The sequence below is a fragment of the Glossina fuscipes genome, unplaced genomic scaffold, assembly GCF_014805625.2.
Source record: "Glossina fuscipes isolate IAEA_lab_2018 unplaced genomic scaffold, Yale_Gfus_2 0, whole genome shotgun sequence".
NCBI lineage: Eukaryota > Metazoa > Arthropoda > Insecta > Diptera > Glossinidae > Glossina > Glossina fuscipes.
Genome location: NW_023998414.1, coordinates 44,074,215 through 44,097,617, shown reverse-complemented (window position 1 = coordinate 44,097,617; position 23,403 = coordinate 44,074,215). Strand labels below are relative to the sequence as shown.

Sequence of the window (23,403 nt, the reverse complement as noted above, 5' to 3'; positions counted from 1 at the left end):
AGTTGTTCGTTTATAGGGCGTTCATATATGTAGTTTATATATAATATATATAAATAGAGATAATCCAGAATCCCGTTCCAGCCTTTTCTTCCCCACTCCTTATGTAAGAACATCTACTATTTACCAAGAAATCTGACTATTCAGTTTTCTAGAATTGGACCTGAGTTCGTTAAAGTCCTTATTTGAGATATCTTAAATGTGTTCCAGTGAGCGAATCGCATTCTATAAAATCTGGAATTGCATATAAGTTTATGATAGCTTAATTTGTGGATGTTCTAACCTTTTTGCAAGAAAATGAGAAGCGTCCAATCAACTCCTCCGTATAACATTTAACAATTAGATTAGACTTCGTCCACTTCCTACAACTAGTAGTACTTACAGTTTCCATAATCTCTCTTATTCCCGCACAGTTTAATACTTTAATGACTTTTAAGAAGAGGAAAAGATAAAACAAAAATTAGAAGGATGAAATCACAACAATTTGGCGATAATAATAAATGAAAAATTTTTAAAAGTACAAAGTTTAGCCATAAGTTTTAACGCAAACAATGAGGGGAGAAGGATATAAACTTTTATCAGATTCAAATTTATTTATTCCCAATAGGCGAAGTATTTTTGTTTATGTCATTAGTAATTGAATATAATTCAACAGGCTTCGCTTGAGTGCATTTCAATATTGGCTAATATATTGTTGTTTTTTTAAATATGTAATAAAAGTAAAAGGAGCACTTTTAACAAACTGAAGTAGCAGTGCTTGAAAACTTGCGACTGCCAGTGAAAATTAAGACAGCTTTATAAAAAATGTGTAAAATGAATGAACGGAATATCCACGAAATTGTTTCATGATAGAGGGATACACACTTAATATGTTTTTCTCTCTCCCTCTCTCTCTCTCTCTCTCTCTCTCTCTCTCTCTCTCTGTCTCTCTTTTTTCTATCTTCTGTCTCTATCTCCCCCTCTATCTATCTACCTATTTATCTCCATCTCCCTCTCTCGGTCTGTGTTCCCTTCTTCACTATATTTATGTAACTATCTCGTTTCCTGTCTCTCCTTCTCTGTATTTGGAACTCCTCTCTCTTGCGATAATATTCTTTAGAATTTAAAACATATTTTTCGCGGCTTACTCTCTTCCACTCTCCCATATTGTATTTCTTAACATTTTCCAATTAAGCTACTCTCTTAAAATAAACTATAAAACTTTAAGCATTGGTTGCTGTCTCAACGAAGTATTATATATGTATAAATATAAAAACCCGACCCCCAGTAGTTAGATGGACTGCTTTTCTCACGCCTCGTTAAATTATGTACTTATATTTTTTCTTTCAACTTTTCTCACCATATAACAACACTAGCTTTGCAGTTCACTTAAAAAAACACACGATACACTCTTATTTCTTCTCTCTCTCTCACTCTCTCTCTCTCTCTCTCACTCTCACTCTCTCTCTCACTCTCTCTCTCTCTCTCTCTCTCTCTCTCTCTCTCTCTCTCTCTCTCGCGCTTTTTGACTTGACACTTAAGAACACAGATAATCTTTTTGATCTCAGCATTTTTTTCTTTGTCTAACTTTTCTTTCTTTGATCTATCAAAAAGTGTTAAAACAAAATTGATTATTTCCCGTTTCCTTCAAACGCATATCATTTACTTTTTCATCTTATTTAGTATCGATGATGATTTCTTTGTGTGTGTATTTTTAGTGGAAACATTAGAGGTAATCTTTAGAGCCATTTGCTAAAACATATTCATTTCGTCTTAATAATTATACGTAGATCGTCTTATTATAAAAAATCATCTACATTTGAAATTAGTTAGAATATTGATTCCATGTTGCCTCAAGTATTGCAATAAAACCTTACATATTACATAGAGTAGTTAGATGTCCATAATAATGTTTGGATTTAATTGTTCCTCAAATCGTAAATTCTTAACTCTAAATAATCTTTTATATCTATATTAAATGAAATAATAATTATTTTAAAACGAAATTTCTAAATATCTATAAAGTAAACTTGTGTCTACATTTTAGCTTCTAAGGTATAATTTTGCTAATGACACTAAGAGCCCTTCTCGCATAAACTTGATTTATTTTTAATTTTTTCAAATTATGAAAATTTGAGCTAAACTAAAATTACCACAAAAAATGACATCAAGTCGTGCTGATTTGAACAGAACTTTCGTTTAAAATGACCATCACGCCAGCCATACGAAAGACGGCGAGGGTACATTTTTTAACTTGTATAAACGATATCTTTGGAAAAGGGCTAATAAGATTTGTTTTTTTTTTTTTTTTGGAAAAAAAAAAAAAGTACCTTTGGAACGAATCTTGGATACGCACCTTCGCAATCATCGTAAAGACTTTTTCTTTATTGTCCGCAAACCGTCATTTCTAAATTCCCCTTTGATATATATATATATATATGCCAAATATTTACATTGACATATACAATAATTTACACGCCTCTGATGATGATTTTTGAGAAATTAATTTTATACGTTTTTTTCGCCCTGTACTCACCCAGCGTAAGCGTATCCTTCAATTTAATATCTCAGTTTTGAAAATTACAAGCGACGAAAGGGTGGATAACGGATAAACAAATTTACCAATAAATAAAATGTATTTGTGGTTTTAACGATCGCCAAAATGTAGATTGCGGAAATAATAAATCTCTTTAATACGTAAAAACTATTTACCACTTGAAAGTTTGTTTATGAGAACCAAGCAAACTTTTCATAAAAAACAGTCCAATGAGCCTTTTCTTGCTTATTTTCCATTAAATCGCAGAATTTTGTGTGTAACAGGTGTGCTAGATCATATTTGATTACTTCGGGTTACTTCAAGGGAGCTCTACTCATGTTTTCGGAATGTCCAGACAGATAAAAGTCCTTCTTAAAACTTATTACCATGAGTTGACAATGAATATCGAATCTTTCACATCCAGCGAATGGTTTGTTGACCGAATACTGCTATTTTTCTTCCATTGAATAAATTGTTACTCTTAATTTTGATCTTAAGAAAAGAGTGCGGAATTCTTTCTTAAGCTTTGTCACAACTTTTGTGCATTTTTTTCTTTGTTTTTATTTTCACATTTGTGTTCAATGCTCTCTTAAATGTGCTCATTTTCCAGATAAGAATCTTGTATTATTCATTTCTTTCTCTCAATCTCAATTTCATGCCAATATCTATTTATCTCTCTCTTTCTTTCTTTCGTCTTTTCTCATCTTCTCTTTTGCCGTCTCCGTTTCTTGTCTCTTTTCGTCTCTTTCTCTCTTATCTCTCTCTCTCTCTCTCTCTCTCTCTCTCTCTCTCTCTCTCTCTCTATTTCTCTCTCTCTCTCTTTCTTTTACTCTTAAATTGACTATTAATTAATTAATCCTCTGTACTGTATGAAAATATTTAAATAACTCAATTTTGTATTTTAAAATACTTTTTTGAAATTATTTTTAAATAAAATGAATTTTTTTAAATATATATATATATTAAAACCAATAAAAATTAAAATAATTATAAATTTGTTTAAAAATAATTTTCATACAACTTTAAAAATCTGTTGTTGTATATGTAAACACCGCGATATACGTAAACGAATTAAACAAATTCATCAAAATCGAAATCAATCAATGAATTAATTTAGTATACTTGGCATGAATCTATTCGGCTGTAAATTCTGCGAGAAAATTAAGGGCGAAAGAATATGCGATCGTAAAAATTTCGACAGCCTACTCTGGGCGCTCGTCACAGTGTTTCAGGTAGTTGTTGCTTTTGTTTTTCATATGCTTAAAAAAAAGAAGAATAAGTGAAGTTCTTAAGAATACTAATCACGGCATTATTTCAATTACGATTATCATTATTAATGATAACAATAATAATAATAATTAAAAAGTGATTTAGTTATGTATGATTTGTGTTATTTAAGTGTCATTTCAGATAATTTTAAATGTTGTGTTTATTTGTATATAATTTTCGTGTTTTTTTCCTTTTGTCTTATTTTTTAATATTTTTCCACTTTTTTCCCATACATATATATATATATATATATATATATATATATATATATTGTGAAGCCTTTTTAACTAATAATCAAGAACAATAAATGAGAAAAACTCTTAAGTTGTATTCAAAGGATTGTTGCTTCGATTTCATCCCGTCCCTTCATATACGCCTGACAAGCTGTTATTGGCATATTTTTGTTTTGGGTACTAGTAAAAAAAAAAGAAAAAATATTTTAATTTTGTTTTCATTTCACTTGCCACTTAAGGAGTCACCTAGTCGTTGTAATCTTAATTGATAAGCGAACACTTAAACTTTTTATATAATCTGTAAGCATTTTCTTCTAAATGCATTAAATAAAATATTAAAATACGTAACAATACACCCCCCCCACCCACCCCCTCAGGTAAGCATTATGAATTTAATTATATATCTCTATATATATATATATATATATATATATATATATATGTATAGATATATTATGCACTCTGCACTGAAAGGAAAAAGGGAAAACTATTCGCATGGCTTTTTTAAATTACTTGTATTTTTACTTGTATTTTTTATTCACTGTTCAGCACTTGATGTAATTGCTTGGATTGCTGTTCGATGTTATACTGTTGTTGTTGTTGGTGTTGATGTTTAACGTTAATTCGTTGGTTGTTTTACTCTTTCTCGTTTTCTTCCCCTCTGCATGCATCATGGTTTCTCTCCGTATATATGCTAACTCTTCTATGGTTTCATTGCAAACACTATTTCACACTTCTCGCCTTCTCTTTTTTAAAGTTTCGACTCCTAACCCTGGCTTCTTTATGTACATTTTTTCTTTTCCTTTTTTGTACTTTTGAAACATGATTTTTTTTTTTAATTTTTTTCAAGGTGTGCAAAATTTCATTTTTTTCTTTTTTCTCTTTTTTTTACTGAATATCACTTTTAAATGTTAAGATTTTTATTAATGAATTTAAAAAAATATATAAGAAAATTCCCCACTGTACTCTTCTCAGAGCTATCTGCCCTCTATATATAAAACTTCGAGATATAACAAGCCAAGCACCTCTTTTCAGACCAGTAGCTACAAACACTTATGGTTAGACGATACAGGCGAGAAAAGGAATTTAATTAAAATGAGATTGGAAAGCATAAAAAACAATCATTTCTTGTGAATTTTGCTTAGTAAGAGTACAGATCAGCATTGGTTACTTCCTGTAATCAACTAGTGTCGAAGACAGAAGTTTGCTCCTCAAAAGAGCGAACACGGTTTACATTTTTACAACTTATGAGCTAATGTTGCGCATCAATAACAAATCCTCTGACAAAGGCCTGTTTGGTGGCATGTAATCATAAAAATAAAAATGAAATTTGTAAAGCAATCTGTGTCCGTTATGGTCGAATTTAACCATCGTCTATTATCACAAATGAGACTCAAGATATTTTAAAAAAGGAAGAAAGCTCTTTCCCTCTTAAAACGAATCTTTCGTATTCTTCGGAAATATAGGCTTAAGAGAAAAGATCTGGTATTAATTCTGTAACAACCTCACTATGAAGAACTAGATATTCGGGAATTGTGTCACGTCATTTTACCTTACATTGGTATATGATGTAATACGTAACACTCAAAAAGATTTAAGGTATACGTACCGTTTATTATTCCCATCGACTCCAAACCATTCTCTAATTGGATTTAAGCTTGTCTCTTTGTCCGCATGTCTATCTGCATGCTTATCCATGCATTCTTATTCCAAACACAACTCATGATTTTGAGGTATCTTGATGAAATTTAACACATTGACATTTCCTGACCCAAGGGTGTTGAAAACGAGCAGAATCGCTATATTTTTACGACCCTCTTCTCAGCATGTCTATCTAGATCCTTCTGGATACCACGTACATCCACACTAACTTAACATAATGGTACAAGTATATGATGAAATTAATGAAAATATGACAAGGCGAATTTTTAATGCCTCACGATTCTAATGGTTCTTGATCGTAATTTCACGTAAAATGTAAGCGTACCAAATTTAGACCATGTAAATTTATATTCCGAAACCCGATCCATATAAGGATTCCCATAAAATTTAAGCTATTATATGATAAAAAAGTCTAATTTGTAATACTGTAATACCAAAATAGATGAAGACCAACACAGTCTACGTAGTCCTTGACGACGATATAGTTTTGCTAACTTTAGACCGCGTCAAATCGCGTAAATGCAATTTTCTTGTTATCTCTATTATTGTTCTTCATGATATTTTGGCCGTAAAAAATAACAAATTAAATTTTATTACCGTACAAAGAGTTATTCTTCTTAAGATATATGACAGATAGTGGAATCTAGGATCTAGGATGTGATCGAAATTTGCTACAATTCATTTTTATGTCAAAATGCTATTAACGACCAATTGTTGCTATAAAATATTAACACTAGAAAGGCTATAGTGGGCCGCAACCCATCACCGACCCATATATAACTTTTTCAAAATAAGGCGTCATGTGGAAAGTGGTCGAAAAAGTAATCCAATTCGAATTATTTTCAATAATGCTCGTCGTTGGGCCAAAAATCATCAATGTACCGAATGTTATCCAAATATCTCAAAAATTGTAGCCCGTGGTGTGAACGCAAATTTACACGGACACACAACAGACGGACAAGCAAGTTTAGGTGAGCCTATCTCAAACTCCTCTGGGTGTTACATACGCTTGCACAACCTACCCTGTACCACAAGCGATGTAGGGTATTAGGATGGATGCACCTATACATGCGCGTTGCTGGTGTTAAACAACAGAAAACAACATGTTAAGTCGTCACGCCCCATAAATAATCAATATATAAGGTATAGATGAAAACCATTAGCCATTTTGTACATATATAAATAAGGCACAATTCTTAGGTCTATTGCAACAGCAATCCAACCAGGTTCCATCGGCTAATGGGCGAACATCCTAATCACTAGACCATCTAATTTCAAGCAATTTCTATTTCGATTTTTTAGATTGAGGAAAGTAAAACCGAGCACAAGAAAACAAGGCGGACAGACGAATAAAGGAACAGACAAAATTAAATGGATTAAGATCGCTATTATAAAAGATCTCCGGCCCTCGAGGGTGTTGCTTACATCCACATCAACCTAATATATCCTTGTACCACAAGTGATATGTAAAGGCTTATCCTTCGCGAAAACATTTTTTTTTGGGGGGGGGATGGGGTATAAAAGTAGACTTACGTAGCCGAATTTCGGTATAGTTAGTCTTTATATCAGCTTATAAATATGGATCATAATTTACGATGAGATATGAGAAATAAGGCATTCTTGCCACGTACAGACATACTTTTCGTAGAACTCTTATATGGAACTAGGTTCAAAAAATTTCTATCATATGCTATCAATTTATTATGCCGAAATATTTTCTTTTAACTATTTTTGTGGAGAGAAAAAATGAAAATACAAATTTTTTCATATAATAAAGGATAAAACATACCCCATACCTCGAGTGGTGTAGAGTATGAAAAATGAATTCCATGAAAATCACTGCATTACTGTTTTGCTTCCACTAACGGATGAGCCAGTGAAGCTATTTTTTTTGTCGCCAACAGACTTACAATAGTTAGTGATCTCTTTTCATTTCTCATTTCCTTTTCTCGCTGTCTCAACAACATAACCTATAAAAGCAAAAAACGATCGCCAGGCTTAGATGTGTAAATAAAATTGTTTAGGAACCTGCGAACTTATATTCCAAAATAAACTGTTATAAATTTGATATATAAGGCAAGAAACTGTAATACATTTACATGCCCTTTTATATGAATACTTATATATACAAAACATGTATGTGCGTAATAAAAACAATATATATTTTTTGTATGTAATATTTTTCCAAATACGTATATAACAATTAAAACAAACTATTATATAAAAAAATACATATTTATATTTATATACATCATTATATATATATATGTATATATACACATTATATATATATATATACATATATATATATATATGTATATATATAATGATATATATATACAAACATTTATACTTACTACTACAAAAACAAAATTACTACTATTCGTATGTGTATATGTATATGTATAAACCCCACAGCATACTGGGCATGTATCTGTTTGGCGGTAAGTTTTGTAAATTTATGGACGAGACCACCGGTATCGAAAGGGAATGTACGTGTCCCGAAATAATCAGCAAACATCCACAATGTGAATGTGATCGCAAACACTTCAACAACATACTCTGGGCAACAGTCACAGTCTTCCAAGTAAGAGAACAATTACCTCATTAGCAAAAACTATTAATTTCTACATATAAGACAAAATCAAAACCAATCCATCAATAAATATATATATATATATATATACATATATATATATAGTATATATATTTATATATATGTATATATATATATATATATTTATATATATGTATATAAACCATTGTTTATATAATATTATATAGACATACAGATTAATTTTTTTTGTTACGTTTTTATATACAAATATATACTTTTATTTTGGTTTCGTTACTTGTTTGTTTTCTATGCAAACTTCTTTTGTTAGATTATTTTTTTAATTTTCTTTTTTTTTTGTTGTTATAGGTTTGTAAATATGTTTGTTGTGTCGGAAACTTTTTTCATAACGAACCATTATGAGATATTTATTTTTCAAATTTTCTTCATAAGTAGTTAAAGTCAAAGTTTTTATTTTAGAAACACACACATATGTACATACATAAATTTTTATTTATTTCCAAGAATAATTTGAATTCTACGCTTTTGCCCTTAAAAGACTTTAAAAGGAGAACAAAAAAATAAAAATGCTATATGCGTCCTTAAAACGTTTTTACAAAAAAAAAAAATTTAGAAGAAACTCTTTAACTAAATTTGATTTGCTATTTATAACTTTAACGTATAATTTGATTTCGCACAGCACGTGATGGGAAGAATATTTCGAAAAAGTGTTTAAAAAAAACGGGATATTAGCAGCAACAAATTTGAAATAATTTTCAATATTTTTTGAGCATGTTTCTTAAGCGGGATCGCAAACATCGAAAATATACAAACAATAATTGCAGTTTCCTTCGAGGTGTTCCACGTTTATAAGGCCAGTGGCTACGATCAAAAACAAATTGCGCTCATCTTTAATGTAAGTCTGTAAGTAGAAGGAAACTTTGAAAGTTATTCTACTTAATACTTTTACAGGGCACTTATAAATATTTGATATAAATTGTTTTTACACCCACCACTGAAGGATAGGGCGTATACTCATTTTCTCATACACCCAAAAGGAAGCTTCAGAGACCCTATAAAGTATATATATTTTTGATCAGGATTAATTCTGATATGTCTGTCCGTCTGTGCGATTCCCACTGTTGGGACTCTTCTGGTCGTAAAAATGGAGCAATTGACCTCCAATTTAGCAGAAACATTAGAAAAGTCTGCCCGTTGGTGTTGAAAACGAACCAAATTGGTCGGAGTACAAGTCCGCAGTGAAGCATAAACTCAGCGTAACTATGTTTTTCTAAACAAAAATTTGTGGTTTTTTACAAGTTATAAAAGCTAGCAGACTGAAATTTTTCATATTAACTTTACGGAAAACTCTACTCTTTATCGGCCATGCCCACACACAATGTTACAAGTGATTAAATTTTCTTTTTTTCACTTTTTGGATGTTCTACGCTTATTAATAATCAATCATAAGTTAAACAAGAAAGAATGTTTGATATTATTTTGTACATTCTTCAATTAAAAAAACATATTATCTCCCTAAAAGTGGCAGTGAATACCACGTTCTGGTAGATTAATTTTTTATTAATAATGGCAGTGCCATGGGTATCAAATAAAAGGACTCGGAGAGTAAGGTAAGTGTGTTAATTGTAAATTAATCATAGTGGGCGGTATCAAGTTCTAAATCAATTAAAGCACGTCCGTCTGTCCTTCAGTGTAATTTCTGTTGTAAACATTGTCCTCGTTACAAACATCAAGCCATAGACTTCAAATCCGACAAAGACATTGGAATTTCTGGCACGCATGTTGGTATTAAAAATGGGCAAAATCGGTCCGAGGACACGCTCACACAATTACGTAAAGTGAAGGCACCACCGTTTTTCAAATGGAAAAAGAATTGATTTCTTGCTCATTACTCATAAACTATATCAGATAAATTTGCAACAATTTGAATGTGTACACTATGAGCGATATTCCAGTGCTCCTACAAAAACGGAAAAATGGAATGGAAAAAAATGAAAAAAATCGCCAATAGTGTGTCATAATTCCATATTTGTTTTCAAAACCATTATAATGCCGTATAATGCAAGCTTCAAAAACCCCAGAGAGCATATAAATCTTTGGCCTGTTTCAAATTCGGAATGCACTCAATCCATCTGTCGTTCTGTGCAACCGTGTAGTGCGTATAGTAAACATATTCCGATTCGCAAAAATGAGGATATCGCATACAGACTTGCCCAAGATTTTGAAAAGAATGCAAACTATTCAAAAAACACAGCTAAAACGCACCTATACGCCTATATAACAAAAATTGTGACCTCTTTCTTTTGAAAATGTACTTCCTTCCCTTCCTTTTTTTAGGATCACGGCGATAGATATAAAAGATACGGTCACGGCCGAATATAATTTTCTTACTTGTTATTCTATTTATTAGATTTATAATAGGGTTTGGGTGAAATTTAGTTCATGGTGTTTGCACCAAGTGCGTTTACGTTGATTTCAAGCATTACAGTAACGTCACTTGAAATCAAGCAAAACATCGCAACTGAGTCGTATTGTAGAGGCCGATAGAAGCGTTAGTTTCCTATACCATTTATGATACAGATATTAAGTTCTATGCGAACGTATGTAATACCCAGAAGAGCTCACGATGGACCCACTTTTTACTACACCGATAAATCCCGAAAATAAATCATTTGTCTGTCCGTCAGAATAGATGGATTAGTCCGTCTAATGCTTAACTGTGTATTTATGTTCAAGCTACAGCTCGCAATTTTTGAGGTATTTTGATGAAATTTGCCACAGTGACGCGGTTTGATCAAAGGGCGAACGTTATTGAAAATGGTTCGGATCGATTAATTTTTTTGATCACTCTTTGTATAATGCCTTGTTTTGAAAAAACCATTACATGGAAAAAACTGCATTTTCAAAATTTTTCGACAAAACTCGCTAAGCTGAAAACTAATTGGCTTAAATTTGAACCATACGGATCTATTTTTTGGGCCCCACTTCCTATAAAATTTCTCATGAAAAGTAAGCGCTTGAGAAAGAGGTTATACTTTTAGTATTTTATACCATAAAAATTGACCCAATTTAGCAATTTAGCAAAAAAAGTTAACGGTAGAAAATTTAGACCAAGTAGGTCCATTTTTTATACCCTAACATATATAAAGGTAATCATGGAAAGCGAGCCCTTATATGGAGAGAAAGTCTAAGTTCTTGTGTTGTTATGACGGGAACTGAAATATAGCAATATTTTTAGAAAGCGCATTAAGTCATGTGATGGATGAGTATCCCCCAACTAGCGGGCTTTCCTAAAAACTATGCTTTTGCATGAAAATAATATGCAACTTTTGGTGCATTATTACCGAAATGAGTGAATAACTGTACAAACAGAAGTGGTAAGGAGTATCTAACGGTTGGCCTTGCCCGGCTATAATGTTCCTACTTGTTTCATATTTAAACACTCATCATGTAGTTATATGTAAGCAAAAATCATACGTTTCTAGGTTGAAATTACTTAACGATTTCCTTGCATTACAATCATAAGTGGTTTTAAGTAATATGTGCTTCCATATATTTTGCTCAACAACATCTATTGATGAAAATGATAAAGTAAGACCAAATAAAAATGTATACAACGGTTAAATATTCCATTCAGTATTCTATGTATACAAACGCTAATTATGGGACACTCAAGATTGCGTTTTCGAAATTCGTTATTTTTGTTGTTAGATTTGAAATTGATTGAAATCTACTCGCAAAGCCCATCAAGCACTTTTAGAAGCTTATAGTGATACTGCTTCATCATAACCGAATTATCGATTTTGGCTTCAACGCTTTAAAAGTGCTGATTTTGAGATCAATGACAAAGAACGGCCTCGCGGACCGAAAAGGTCCGAAGACTATGAATTGCAAAATTTATTGAACGAAACTCAGTTCAACCACTCAATGGCTTTCAAATAATTTTCGAGCAGTTTAGCAATTGATAAATCAACTACATGTAAAGGGGAAGATCCAAAAACGAAGAAAAATGGCTGCGATATGAATTGACTGGAAATACCATTTCAAACTGTGTTACTATAGCGAGGATACGCTGTTGTAGTTCAAATAGGAAAATCTGACGCACCCATTATACTCACCATAGCCCTTTCTGATTAACACTTCTTCACATCGATGCAGCATGACTTGGCTGGTACGCGATTACGAAATCCTGAAGAGATGCGAAAATTGATACGTGCCAAAGTAATATCGTTTTCTTCCCACACGCTATCGTCATATTGGGAGAAAGATGGGAAAAAGTTGTAGAAAGTAATGGGAGACCATTTTGCTGTGACGGTTTGACAAAATCGCTGAAAATAGACTTGATGTAAACTCACTAGTCGTATATACATATAAACAACTGCGTTAGTTGATTTTCACAATTAGTTAATAATTTAAGCACCGAATGATAATCTGCTAATTATTGATAAGACTTGGTCACACTTGGTGAATCACCACAAATCTGAAATTCAACTTGCGAATGGCGGCTTAACAAGATCCACACGTCTCATGACAACACGTAAACATCGGTTAGGTTCTATTGCATATAAAAAAAATGTAGGATGGTGTGTTTTTAATATGTCGAAGACACAATTTAGCTATTTTTCTTTCATCAAAAAACTTCTTCTGAGAGCTCTTTTATATTAAAAAACGAAAATAGAAAAAAAAGGATTATATATTAATAATTAAAAGTAAGAGAAGCTATCATTAAATTTTATATTAAAAACAATTGCAAATATAAAAACATTTGTAAGATGCGCGCGTGCACTTTTTCGTTCAACCTCTATACCTGGGCTAAAGCATACCCAAGTAGTTAAAAAGTGCAACTATTAAGTCGACGTACTCGGATTCAATCCGCAACACAGTAGAGCATATTTTTATAGATATTGGTGTGTGGTCGTAGTTATAGTGAGACTGCTTGAGGGGATAAGACTTGTCGATCGGGCACATACCCCTAGATGATTCGTTACGCACAAAAAAACAAATACAGCTGTGCAATCTCAGCGATTCTCTAATTCCAAAATTAGATTGAATAAAACTCTCTGAATTTTATATATAAAAAAAATTTTCGCACAAGGACAATATGCTTAACTTCAAGAAATTATTGAGCCAAATACAGAATATTCTCTCAGAAACTTTCTTTTAATGGATTGCTCTAAAATATATGAGAAACTATGAGTTCATCATACGGCATTCTAAGAAAAAGTCCTTTAACGCAATCGATTAAAATAGACCGGGCCCCACCAGGCTTGCATGTGTATAACATTCTTACTGTTTATGGAATTGAGTTTTTTATATAGCGAAAAATGTCAAAGACAATGTAAATAACATCAAGAACATCGCTCTCTCATTCTTTACACACGGGTGGATGCTTAAATCCGAAGGAAATACTTAAATGAGTTTTTTCTTTTTTTTTCGTGCATGTGTAAATTTTTTAAAGAATTAATTTGCTTTTGCGTTTTGTCTTTTAACTTATCTTCCATAACTCCTCTATTCTGTTTGACTTAAAAGGCTTTTATTTCGCACGTTTTTTAAATAATTTCGATATTATTTGCTATGGTTTAAATATAATTAATTACAAGCAATTATGGACTGCGTTCAGCGAAAAATTTTGTTAAAAATCTGAGAAATGTTTGCTTTATAACGGTTGAAAGCATTGTTTTGCTTGCAATTATCATAAACTAATAAACCAATAAACACACACATATATATATATATAACACATGCAAACCTTTGTCTTGTATTCGATTATAAGAGAATTTGTTCCGTTACGTTCGCCCGTCGCAGCAATTTAAAGACAATAACAGCCTTTCTCCTCTGACAATGTCAACTTTTTTTTTTCTTTTCAATTTTTCCTTATTTTATTAAATTTTTTCCATTATAACTTCTTTCGTTTGTTTGTTTATAAAATGTTTTTGAGTTGTGATAATAAGTTTATTAAACTTTTTTCTTTTTTTTTTTTTGCATTCTTTGTTTGTCACTTATTCACTGTTCTCATTTCTGTTTGTACTTTTGTTGTTATTTAAAAAAATTTTATTTGAATTTAATTGAATTTAATTTTAATTGTCTCTTACATATATTCCATTGCGATTTTATTTTCTAAAAACACTCATTTTACGCTTCGATGTCACAATTTGTTTTAGATACTGACCCAAGAAGATTGGAATGTGGTGTTATTCAATGGCATGGAAAAGACCAGTCATTGGGCTGCATTGTATTTTGTAGCTCTAATGACGTTTGGCAATTATGTGCTGTTTAATCTATTGGTCGCCATTTTGGTTGAGGGATTCAGTTCAGAGGTAGAGTTTTATATAACAAACAAAAAAAAAAATATAAATAAATAAATAAATTGAAAACAACAATTTCGCGTCAAATTTTACGGAAGTGAAAAATATACACATAATATAATTACTATAAAAGAAGTTTACGTTATGGTATTTAGTTTAGCGGCACACCTTTATATCTTAAATGCATTTGTTTGATTAATTAATGAATTGAATTAGCAGCACTAAGGCACTCTTTTAACCAAAAAATAAAAAAAAATATTTTTTTAAAATAATTATTTCATTACCTGAGGAAAACCATCCCAAAAAAATTTCTTTTTAAGTCAATGTGTATATTTTTGACCATCCACAAAGAGAACTCGCATTCGAGTTGCATTGGTTTAAATTTTCGGAACAAAGAAAACATAAAAAGAATTGGCCGCCTACGACAAGCCTGAAAAATGGTGCTGAGAGAAAAGCAAAAAAGTCTTAAAGTCTAATTTTGAAATTTTGATTCCCTCAGCGAAATGAACGTCGTGAACGCGAACAACGCGAATTGGTTAAAAAATTGCGTGAAGAAACATTAGCGGAAAATTTTAGTGATGCCATGTACGATGAATCGCCCAGTGAAGCCGATTCATCGTCAACAAATGAAAGTTATTATGAAGTACGTAATCGTTGGCATAGTGCCGAAGACATATATAAGGTGAGGAGTGTGCATGTTTGTTTTTGTTTAGTCGGCCTTAAGCCATTATAGTTCTAAAACTTGTTTCGCTTGTATAACCTCTAGCTTCAGAATACCGCTGAGTTATATGTGGAAACGAAGAGTAACACGCAAAAACCGCAGCAATCTACAGCAGCGGCTTCGCTCTTAAATCGTAAGCCTGCAGAGAAAGATATTAGTAAAGTAGTAGCCAGCTTGGCGATCGCAGGTGCGGAAGACGAGAGAAGGATTATGAAAAAGGTAAGCATATTCGTTGCAATAACGCTTTGTATTAGAACTGATAAGAACACCTTTTCCGTTAAGACATATTCTCTTAAGGATAGACGTGGAGATTTGCCACGATTGGCAAAGATACGTCCCTTGCGAGAACCACCGATTATAACTACAACTGCTGCCACGCCCCAAGATTCGCCGAACACAACTCAAGGATCAGGCAAGAGTTTCCGTGATTGGACCTCAACATCTGAAGAAGACATGAATAGCGAGGTATGCGCTTTTAACCGAGAAAAAGAAAAATTCAAATATAATCACAAGTTGCTTTATGTATCGCAGAATCCTTGTTCGCCTTCCCTACTACGACCTCCGACTATTTTCAGCAGTCAGCGTTCTTTAGATGAAGGTATACCTTCTATCGACCTGATACCGCCTTCTCCCGTTCTTTCACACAAATCGTTAAATATACTCAGTGTTAGTAAACTAGAAAGCAATACTCATGCTATTAGCAATAGCACCCAAATAGTAACCACTTCCACATCCAGTTGTTCATCACAAACTTCGGGTCCCTTAGATGTTAGCAGTAAAGCGCATGTTCTTAGTACTGATGATTATTCAAAAATACCTACAACTGCTATATTAGTGCCGACAATATCATCTCCTACATCTAACTTACAATTACCCACCATTTCAAGCCCTAGGGCTGGTGAACTAAGTTTGGAAGTAGCAAACATAACTACATCTGTCGGTTCGGCAGTCAAAACCGGCGAAACTTTGCAACGTTTACCTAGCTTAAAACGTTTTCGCCGTTCTAGTTCAAAAAAGCGTAGGCCGTCAGCTATCACTCTTGAAGACGAAGAATATCGTCTGAACAACGGCAAAGATAATTCTTGTTTACTGGGGCCAGAGTGTTCTTCGCCACGAACTGAAAGTTTTCTCAAGCCTTCCGCCGTCAGCTCCGGTGCACTGGTTAAAAGCAAAGAAGCTAATCGGCTTAGTCCACAAAATTCTGTGCGCCGCCTGTCCAGTTCTCTAAGTGTTGGCGGCGTTTCCGCGAGTCGGAGGGCTTCTGCTTGCGTTTTTAATTCTCAACTTTATCAGAATCTTAATCAACCGTTCAAATTGTCATCGTCTGGCAGGCGACGTATGTCATCTGTTGAATTAGCTTTCAGTAAGACCTCCCACCTGAACTTGCATAATATAGAAGCAAACCGTAAATCGTTGTCTTATACAAACTCTAAAATGGATTTGGACAAATGGCGCAAACCGTACACCAATAGCAATGAGACTGATATGTTACAGCAATACATGCAAGAACGAGAGAGAAGAAAAAATAGCCTGTACGGGAAACGGCCTGGAACAAATTGTCTTAAACAATTTGATACGAAAGATCAACAAGAAGAGCAAACACAGCGACATGAACAGCAACATCAATATTTTAACATTTTTTCGACATCAAATCATATTTCAAAATTAAAATTGGTTATCGAAAGACTAGTACCAAAAGATTTTACTGAGGAGAGGAGAACGTACTCGCTCTACATATTCCCTGAGAATAACAAGTAGGTCAAAAAGGAAGTCTTTCGCATTTTACTGCTTTTAAATATTTGCATTTTGTAGATTCCGTCAGATATGTTCTTGGTTTGTAAGTCAGAAGTGGTTCGATAATGTGGTCCTATTGTTCATTGCTCTGAATTGTATAACATTGGCCATGGAACGACCAAATATCCCTCCATACAGCACGGAAAGATTATTTCTGTCAACAGCAAACTATGTGTTCACAGTTGTCTTTAGCGTTGAAATGTTTGTAAAGGTAAGTGAAGAAATCGTGTTTCGGTTGTAACTTCGATTGGAGAACTTTACCGAACCACCACAGGTGGTAGCCACAGGCATGTTTTATGGACCGGATGCATACTTTACGTCCGGTTGGAATATAATGGATGGATCTTTGGTTACAATATCTATAATCGATTTGCTTATGTCCCTAATCAGCGAATCTAGTCCGAGGATATTTGGGATTTTAAGGGTACGTATCGTCAACTAGCGCACTGTACTTAAGAAATCTCCTGTTCGTTTATTATTTTCAATTTCTTCTCCGGTAGGTGTTTCGACTACTTCGTTCCCTACGGCCCTTGCGTGTGATCAACCGAGCCCCGGGTTTGAAATTAGTCGTTCAAACACTCTTATCGTCCCTACGTCCAATCGGCAATATCGTTCTCATCTGTTGTACATTTTTCATTATATTCGGTATACTGGGTGTTCAACTGTTCAAGGGAACCTTTTTTTACTGCGAGGGTGAAAACATTAAACACGTACACAATAAGACTGACTGCCTTAGTATACCAGGCAATGCTTGGGTCAACCGTAAATACAATTTCGATGACCTAGGAAAGGCTTTAATGTCTCTGTTTGTGTTAAGTTCACGTGATGGTTGGGTCAATATTATGTATACAGGTCTGGACGCGGTCGGCGTAGATCAACAACCCATTGTTAACTACAACGAATGGCGTTTATTATATTTTATTGCCTTCATTTTATTGGTCGGTTTTTTTGTACTCAACATGTTTGTGGGGGTAGTGGTGGAGAACTTTCATCGTTGCCGAGAAGAGCAAGAAAAAGAGGAAAAGATACGTCGTGCTGCCAAGCGCGCTTTGCAAATGGAGAAAAAACGACGTCGCATGCACGAACCGCCATATTACATAAACTATTCACCTTCTCGCATGTTCGTTCATAACGTTGTTACTTCCAAATACTTTGATTTGGCAATAGCCGCTGTAATCGGTCTGAATGTGGTCACCATGGCTATGGAATACTATATGATGCCAGTGCCTCTGCAATATGCTTTAAAGATTTTTAATTATTTCTTTACGGCCGTTTTTATTTTGGAAGCTAACATGAAACTCGTTGCCTTGGGTTGGCGTTTATACTTAAAAGACAAATGGAATCAACTAGATGTTGGTATAGTTATGCTGTCAATCATTGGTATCGTTCTGGAAGAGCTGGAAACTAATATCATACCCATTAATCCGACAATAATACGTGTAATGCGAGTGTTGCGTATAGCTCGCGTGCTGAAGCTGTTGAAAATGGCGAAGGGCATAAGAGCTCTTTTGGACACTGTGATGCAGGCTTTGCCGCAGGTCGGTAACCTCGGTTTGCTCTTCTTCCTGTTGTTTTTCATCTTCGCCGCCTTGGGCGTTGAGCTGTTCGGCAGGCTGGAATGTTCGGATGAGATTCCTTGCCAAGGCCTTGGCGAACACGCACATTTCGCCAATTTCGGCATGGCTTTCCTCACATTGTTTCGCGTAGCGACTGGCGATAATTGGAACGGTATCATGAAGGATACATTGAGAGATAACTGTGATGACGCAGCCGATTGCGTACGCAATTGCTGCGTTAGCTCAGTTATAGCGCCAATTTTCTTTGTGATATTTGTATTAATGGCCCAATTTGTGCTTGTAAACGTCGTCGTGGCGGTACTGATGAAACACCTCGAGGAGAGCCACAAACAGATGGAAGACGAAATGGATATGGAAGTTGAATTAGAGCGCGAACTAGTTAGAGAACAGGAATTTGAGCAAGAACAGAAGATGTGTGAACAATTACAACAACAAACACGAACGCCAACAGCAACCACTCAACGCCATTTGGGCAAAGTTAAATCATTACCTATGAATTTCACGTACAGCACACCGTCTTTGGATAAGAAATTTCCCAGTTTTGTGAATCCATTGGCCGTGACTGGACGTCGACAGACTGTACAATACTTCAATCAACAAAATGGTTTAGGTTTGGCAGAGATGGGTAACGCTTTTAAGGCCACGCCTTCACCCAAACCAATAATGGAAACAATCACAACAGCTATAACCACAGATAATGGATTTGATACAAGATTACAAATACCATCGATCGCAAGACGAGGGCGACGTAGTTCAACCGCTTTCAGAAAACGAGGCCTGCTCTCCAAAGAAAGGTCCTTAGATGAACAAGCTATACGCCGACGCAATTTGGAGACGAAACGCATGAGTTCAGATTCATTACCCTGGGGTACTGAAGGCGCTGATTTTCGAAGAGGTACCATTTTTGAGAGTCTCGAATCGGACGGTAGCCCGCCATCTAGCTTTGATGTGCACAGTATAAGAAGCGAAATGATGCCGCGCAACCTTTCCGACGAAACGAGTATAATTAGTGCTATTGTCAGCGAAAAATCTACAACCGCGATAGCGAGTAGCGGTACAACATCGAGTGGCATAGTGATACGAAGACCGTATGGACGTTCCTTGTCTACAGATCCGACTTATTTGGAAGCGGGGCGCAATAATTTGCTTGCAGTCCCACGAAATATGCCACCGCGTAGTCGCAGCGGCAGTACCAAGCAGTTGTTCAAACAACAAGCTTTAGATGAAGATCCTGATATGGATGAAAGTGCCCTGTTACTACCTATTGTTATTGAAAACGTTGCGCCCACTTTAGCTAACAACTATAACAGGCAAAATGGTCACAAGCCAGACGATGAGAATATAAAAATTTCGGAAGGTCTCAGTAAGTCGGATTCGGCAGAAATTTTGCGAATTATATCCGAACGTAGATTTATGGATCAACGTGATAATAGCGGCAATGAAGACTCAGATTATAATGAACTTTTACTTCATAAATCACCGCAGTCTTCAATGGATTGTTAAGTATATTACGAGTATTTCGGAATTTCCGTATATGACTTTCACAAACAATACACAATGACAAATTTTCGAAAAAGAAAAAAAAAAAAATGGAGCACTTTGTATATATAGAGTAAAATACAATAACACTGTGATTAATTGTTAAAACAAAATACACACATACAATTGTATTTTTTAGGAAATCTTATTGAATGAACATATTTTAGGCTATCTTACGTGAGAAGAATAGAAACTCGAATTTTGAGAAATTAATTTCCTATGATGAAGTCTAAAAAAATGACAGTTCGCCAAGGGAACCGAGATCGTATTAGTACGAAACTATCAAAAAAAATCCAGGCGTCTATCTGTAAACGATACCATTCACTAATCTTTCATTACAGGTCTACCATTTATAGGACTACCAACTCATTTTTTTAACTGACATTATTTCTTCGAAGGGGGAAAACGAGAAAATGTGGTTAAGGCGGACAATATAATATCCGACCCTTCTAACCTCATTTAAAGCTTTACCACTCTACCTGTAGGCACGGCAAGCAATATAAGAATTTCTAGATTCTTAACTTCATAGACAACAAAAGCAAAAACCATATATAACTTTTATATATTAAATAAATTTAAAAGGAAAATATCTCATCAACATATGTAGGAATTAATTGAAGCTATATTATTTAGTTAAATCAAAACAAATAAAAACATAATTAAAAGGAAAATCCAAAAAAAGAAGGAAAGTAAACCAGAATTAGCGCTGACTAATAAGAATCTGGTTCCCGTTTATATATACTTTAGGCATTAATTGAACTTTAGATTTTATCTGCAGAAAACCTGAGCATTTATATTGAAAGTTATTTAGTCAAAAAAAATTATAATTAACAGAGAAAAACATAGGACATAGACGTAAAAAGGACATTTTGCATAATCGACGCATAAAACCAAGAAAAAACTTTCTAATATCGTTAAAGTATAAAAATCGTTAGCCGTAAATTATAGATAACGTTGGTGTAGAGGATTTATTAGGTTAAATGTGTATTTAATAAGGTATGTTTTAAAAAGTCAGGTCTTGATTTTTAATCAAGTTTCAAATCAATGCGTATGTGTTCGCACAAAAGAGTGCCCAAACCACTCCGACATTCATACATTCAGGCATAAATAATAAAAAAAAAAAAGTTAAACAAAATTTTATTCAGAACTACGAAAAACGGCGAACCTCACCTTCTCATAAGTTTGTCACGAACAATTTTATGAAAATTCTGCAAGCTTTATGTATTTTCTTCTCAATTCTTTGATTTAATTAAACTTAGTTCAGAATGGTTTTAGACAAATTAATACACTTTAGATTTAAAAATAGCCCACAACACGTTCAAGAAAAGAAATATTCATTAAAAAAAAAATGTTGTTTTTTACAAATAATTTATTTAACCCCTAAATGCATAGTCAAATAGATCTACATCATATGTTTAAAACCCCATATCTCCCGACGTAGCAACCCTTGCACAGTGTTTTATTTTTTAACCGTTGAATGCATATTATTACCAATTTTATTTTATTAAATTAATTTTAACATTAAATGAGAACGAAAAGTAGGGAATTGGCAACAATATGCATTTAAGGGTTAAATTTTCCTCATATATAATGTCTACGTCATTTTCACAAGAACGTCTCGTAACGCTTTCTATAATATTCTCCAAAACCTTTTCGAAACATTTTTTTAAAAATCTTTTTAAGAACTATTTTGCACATATTTTATACCCTACCTTTTAAAAGCCTCTATCCAAGAACTGAAGCTTTTCCACTTAACAAAAATTTATGAATTTATTTGGAAGCATAAATGCTTTAGGAAACTTCATATTAGTAAAAGAAAAAGTATGCTTCTGAAGTATTATCTTAGAACCATCAACGAATTGTATATTCGAAAAAGATAGTATTAGATAAACTGAAAAAAACAATAATAAATAATACGCTACCTTCAATTCTGGGATTCATTAAATAAATACTGTTTCTATATTTAAAAGCTTATATTGAATTTTGTTCCCTTTTTTGTTTAAATGCATGACTTTCAAATGTTTTGAAATTAATGAAAAAAAAATTATAAAATAAAGTAAATCCAGAAAAATGACAAAAATTTTTACATTCAACTACTGAGATTTAATAAAGTTATTGTATTACTTTATTAAATAAATATAAGGAAGGTATGAAGAATGTAATTCGGATTAGGTAACACTGTCAATTCTCCAAAATGAAAAATGTATTACAATAATATTTTTAAAAAAGCAATAATAATAATAATAATAACAACAATAATAAAAGTCTTGCATCTACAATCAACATTCATTTCTTTTTCCCAAAAAAATTCCCAAGTTTGCAATGTACAGCAAATGTCTCAACAAATCCATTTCATCATTCAAGAACACTTCAAAAACTACTTTTCCTCACTTTCCACAAACGGACTGTATGCACGGATGTGCGCATGGACGCCTTCCCCGTTTTTCAGCCACTCTCTTCATTGCAACTAATCAACACTTAGTATTATCTGAGTCAACTAACTGCAGACATATTCCAACATTTCCTTCAAAACGACCAGTAGCAAAGTCTTGAGGACTTTTTGTGTACCTATTATCAATAACAATAGTAATGCTGTTAAGACTGTTAAATAACACCGTTTTCTATGTTCGCTCTTTCATTCTCATCATTTGTATGGGCAAATGCTATGTTCATAGTTTCTTGATAGGACGTCCGATTCTTTCAAACGTTCCCAAAGCAAAAGCACATGACATTTTGTGTTTTTAAGTGAAATCAAAAAAGACTTCCCACAATATTCTACAGTACAATATATATTCTAAAATATAGTGCAATACAGTTACTCATCTATGACGTGAAAAATTACACAAATATCTTTGTCCATACAAATAATAAGAATCAAAGAGCAAGTATAGAAATGGCTCCTAATTAACAGCGTTACCACTATTATTGTTAACAGATATACAAAAAGTCCCCAAGAGTGTTTTAATATAAATTTTGGTGCCTCCGGTATTATACTACTGAGAAGTCTACAGAAATGGCGTTGAAAAGGGTAAGCGGCAACAATAATTTCTTGCTTTTGTTAGCGGCATTGCACAAAAAGATTGAAGCCTATTAGATGCAAGACTTCAATCATTGCCTAACTAATAATATCTCTACACACTTTGTATATAGGAAATAAAAAATTTCTTCTGTGCCTTCTTCTTCTTTTTACAATCGAATTAAAAAAAGTAAAAATTT

The 23,403-nt window shown here is 33.4% G+C and overlaps 2 protein-coding genes across 14 annotated transcripts in view; one reads left to right on the top strand and one right to left on the bottom strand.

The window, feature by feature from the left end:
• The window catches only part of LOC119637842 (voltage-dependent T-type calcium channel subunit alpha-1H), a 139,918-nt gene extending 118,589 nt beyond the window's left edge, over positions 1-21,329 (top strand). For 6 of the 10 annotated variants that reach the window (XM_038034214.1, XM_038034234.1, XM_038034251.1 and 3 more), the window contains 8 exons: positions 8,095-8,263; positions 14,413-14,568; positions 15,056-15,238; positions 15,323-15,742; positions 15,809-17,031; positions 17,090-17,282; positions 17,346-17,495; positions 17,572-21,329. In XM_038034214.1, the coding sequence (XP_037890142.1) occupies positions 8,095-8,263; positions 14,413-14,568; positions 15,056-15,238; positions 15,323-15,742; positions 15,809-17,031; positions 17,090-17,282; positions 17,346-17,495; positions 17,572-20,151 (5,074 nt within the window). In that variant the 3' untranslated portion in view covers positions 20,152-21,329. Of the gene's footprint in view, positions 1-3,629; positions 3,745-8,094; positions 8,264-14,412; positions 14,569-15,055; positions 15,239-15,322; positions 15,743-15,808; positions 17,032-17,089; positions 17,283-17,345; positions 17,496-17,571 lie in introns of all 10 variants that reach the window. The other 4 variants (XM_038034287.1, XM_038034277.1, XM_038034242.1 and 1 more) reach the window with 2 other exon arrangements.
• Positions 7-23,403, bottom strand: part of LOC119637886 (alpha-ketoglutarate-dependent dioxygenase alkB homolog 7, mitochondrial) — a 35,210-nt gene continuing 11,813 nt past the window's right edge. Inside the window, exons 6-7 of one of the 4 annotated variants that reach the window (XR_005247349.1) lie at positions 281-426; positions 8-222 (exon numbers count right to left, since the gene is read on the bottom strand). The gene's annotated coding sequence lies outside the window, so the exon portion shown is untranslated. Of the gene's footprint in view, positions 427-8,757; positions 9,153-14,510; positions 14,530-23,403 lie in introns of those variants that run through there. The other 3 variants (XM_038034335.1, XM_038034344.1, XM_038034352.1) reach the window with 3 other exon arrangements.